At 42.3% G+C, this 3,775-nt stretch overlaps 1 protein-coding gene across 1 annotated transcript; it reads left to right on the top strand.

Annotated features, from left to right (window-relative positions):
* The first annotated feature begins 1,307 nt into the window (after nucleotides 1–1,307).
* Nucleotides 1,308–2,225, top strand: LOC129668472 (JNK1/MAPK8-associated membrane protein-like). Its single transcript, XM_055596495.1, is given in 1 exon segment — nucleotides 1,308–2,225. A coding segment is annotated over 1 exon segment (918 nt).
* The last annotated feature ends 1,550 nt before the right edge of the window (nucleotides 2,226–3,775 follow it).

The following is a 3,775-nucleotide window of genomic DNA, read 5'->3' as shown; positions in this document are numbered from 1 at the left end:
CTCTCTCTCTTCTCGTGTATGCATTCAAAAAGTGAACAGCACTTGTTAGGTGAAGGACAAGTGACAAAACGACAAGGCTTCTAGATTCCGGGATAACTTGTTCAGGTTTTGGATGAAGTCACACACCATTCGGCGCTGTTGCATTGTCAGCTCCTTTCTCAGGGGCAAAGGGGAGGGTAACATTCTGAAGCTCTCTATCCAGGGACTTTAGGAAGGCTTGAATTGCAATACATGAATTTACATGAGGAATCGGTTTTTTATCAAACATGAATGCTTAAGATGAAGGATCAAGACATGCACCCAAAGAAGGCTAAGCTTCTTTAGAATAATCCTGTTAGAGTGTGAATTTTTACAATATGATAAATTTATGAATGTCACCAGACACTGGCCTATCACCTGTATCTTCTGCTCCATGCCAATCTATTCAAAAGAAGAAACTTAACCACTGCGCCATCTTTCCTGCCTCTCTCCAAAAACAAAAATCAAAACAAAACAAAAAAGCAAACAAAATTAAATCATCCTTGAAAAAAGATGAAAGCAATATTTTGGTAATGCTTTGATAGTTTAGGTCAAATGTGAGACGCACACTGTGATAGTTTTAAGTGTCAACTTGCCATGACTTAGAATTATCTGAGAGAGAGAGAGTCTCTGATAAGGAAGTATCTAGATCAAGTTGGCTTATGGGTATGTCTGTGGGAGAGTGATTTGATTGTTGATTGATGTGGGAGGACCAAGCCCATTCTGGGCAGCACTACCTCAGGGTTGAGGTGTTGGACTATGTAAGAGAGAGCTAGCTGGGATGCAACGTGACCAGCTGCTTTGAGCCTTTGCTTTGACTTTCCATGATGGAAAGTAAGTTGGAACTGCAAGCTGAAATAAGCCCCTTTTTTCCTAGGGTGCTTTTTGTTGGGTTATTTTATCACAGAAACAGAAATAAAACTAGAATGCACAGGGGAAAAAAGCAATAAGGAGGAGAAGGAAGAAAAAGAAGAGTAGGAGAAGGAGCAAGAAGAAGAGGAAAAAGAGGAGGAGGAGGTGAAGGAAGAGAAGGAGGAGGAGGAGAGAAAAAGAAAAAAAAAAGAGAGAGAGAGAGAAGCAGTAGCAGAAGCCGCAGCCAGGATTTGGCACTTGAGCCCAGAGGAGGAACTGGGAGCAGGGCCTAGAAGCCTGACAGAGCACAGGCGGGGCTTCATAATGGTTGCCCAGGTTACCAGGGGGCGGAGCCACCCGGACCATTGGAGCTGTTGTAGCCTAGGCTTACCATGCTGTGGTTACATCCGTTGATCTTAGAAGCCTAGGGTAGCCCTATGGCATGCTTTGGACTCTACTGTGGGAAGACTCTATTGTTTAAAAATAGCTCAACTGAAATATATGGAGAGTATGGGGCGTGCCCGAGAGGACAGAGGACAGATGAACAAAAATACTGTCAGCCTTGCACAGAGTCCCCGGAACTCTATGACTGGCTTTATCTTGGATTCATGGCGATGCTTCCTCTCGTTTCCCATTGGCTCTGCATTGAATGGTACTCAAAGGATGGTCCTTCCAGAGGTGTGTTTTTCCAGCAAGTTTCTGCATTACTTGAATGCAGTATAGCAGCTGTGGTCACATTACTAGTGAGTGACCCCGCCGGCACCCTCTCCATCCACTCATGCCGGGTGCTGATGCTTTCAGATTGGTACACGATGCTCTACAATCCAAGTCCAGATTATATCACCACCCTGCACTGCACTCAGGAAGCCGTGTACCCACTGTAAACCATCGTGTTTGTTTATTACGCTTTCTGCTTAGGATTCATGATGGTGCTCCGCCCCCTACTGGTGAAGACGATTCAGTGGCGCCTGTGCATGCCGAGCCAGTTGGGAAGCATTTACACTGCCCTCTACTTCTTCCCGGCTTTGACCGTGCTGCAAGCAATTGCAGGAGGCCTCTTGTATTATACTTTCCCATACATTGTATTGGTGGCATCTTCGGCTAATCTGGTTGTGTACCTGGTTTTTGCCAAAATAGAGAGCTACAGTGATTTAATAAGAAAGGACGGACTGCTTGTCCTCCTCAGCCACTGGTTTCTTCACGCCTATGGCTTAATTGCTCTCTCCAGAGGGGAGCAACTTAAGCAAAATCTGATCCTTTTAATTTTTGTACCTGTCCCAGCTCTTTTTTACTTGCTAACTACCAGATTTACCAAACCATCACGGATAATCTCAGAAGGAGCCAAAGGACATTGACTATCAAATAGGCAGGAAAAAACAAACTTCTGTTTTTAACTTTAAAAGTAAAGAAAGTTTAAAATGCATTGGTATTGTTCTGTTATAAATGGAAACAGTACACCTTTTTAATGATTTGTTATTTATGTCTATGTCTGTATCTGCAAAAATGTATGTTGCATGAGTGTGGGCACCTGAGGAAGCCAGAAGGGGCACCAGCTCCCCTGGAGCTACAGTTCCAGAGAGTTGTGACACCTGATGTGGGTGCTGGAAACTTAACTCTCATTCTCAGGAAGAGCAGCAAAAATTCCTAACTGCTCAGTCATCTCTCCAGGCCAAAGGGAACAGTGTATATTCTTGCTTGTTTTCCTTTGGTTAGATTTTGTTTGACTAACATCTTATGGTTAGACTTGGAAATAATTTTCCAAGTCTAACCATAAGATATATATATATATATATATATATATATATATATATTATAGTATTGACTACTCTAGAATCCTACTAAGATGTTTGAGTTATTCTTTAATACATAGTGGTGATTCTGTGTTTCTACTAATGGGAATATCCCATTGTCTTATGAGAAGCCTTAGCAGTTAAAACCTGAAAGTCTTAGCACTGACTAATTATTTACCCTTTTTCTGTCTTGATATGCTTTTCACCTTTAAGGCATTATAATGGCAAGCATACTTAGAGTGTGACAGAAGATGTAGAAATAAATGTTTCATATTTATTTCCACCAATATACTAATTTAATAATACAAAAATAGAGCATCACTTATAGACTAGAAGCTTTCTATTTAGAAATAGCTTGTTTGAAGACATGCTCACATTATTGTCTCAGTTATGAAGAAAGTTTAACAAACAAACAAGCCCAGCCCCTCACCCCCTGAGGCAGAAGCACACTCCGGCTCATACCTGCAGTCTAACCTTAATGTGGTGTTGAGAAGGCCGTTGTTAACATATACAAACGCTCTATTTGGGGGAAGTAATGTATAAATCAAATCACCCCATAAAAGTGAATTGTACTGATGGATTCTTAAACAGCAGCTTGAAAAGAATGGCAGGGTAAATGTAAGCCTGAGCTGTGGGAGAAGGTACTGGGAAAAGCCTCATCAGGGCCTCTGAAACTTGGTCTGACATCACAGCCTGAAGGACTTTCTCAAACTCTAGGATCCTTTTGATAGTTTGTCAACCTGACACAATCTAATCACCTAGAGAGACAGTCTCTCTGAGGTTTCATCTAGATCAGGTTGCCTGTGAGCATGTCTGGAGGGCTTGTCTTGATTGATGTGAGGAAACCCAACTGAAAGCGGGTGGCACTGTTTCCAGGTAGAGGATCCTGGATTGCAGAGACAGGGCTGGGCACAAGAGACTTGGCTGATGCATGGCTTTCCGCTCTTGACTGCGGGCATGACCAGCTGTTTCAAGTTTTTACTGCCTTGGTTTCCTCAAAATGAAGAACTGTAGCCTGGAATTGTGACTCAAATAACCTCTCTCTCTCTCTGTTTTTGTCAGAGTTTTTTTCTTTTTCTTTATTCTCTCATTTATTATACCCCGACCTCAGTTTC

The sequence above is a fragment of the Psammomys obesus genome, unplaced genomic scaffold (genome assembly GCF_907164565.1).
Source record: "Psammomys obesus unplaced genomic scaffold, mPsaObe1.curated_primary_1811, whole genome shotgun sequence".
Classification (NCBI taxonomy): domain Eukaryota; kingdom Metazoa; phylum Chordata; class Mammalia; order Rodentia; family Muridae; genus Psammomys; species Psammomys obesus.
The sequence above is the reverse complement of the archived record's forward strand: the minus strand, read 5'-3'. Positions and strand labels throughout refer to the sequence as shown.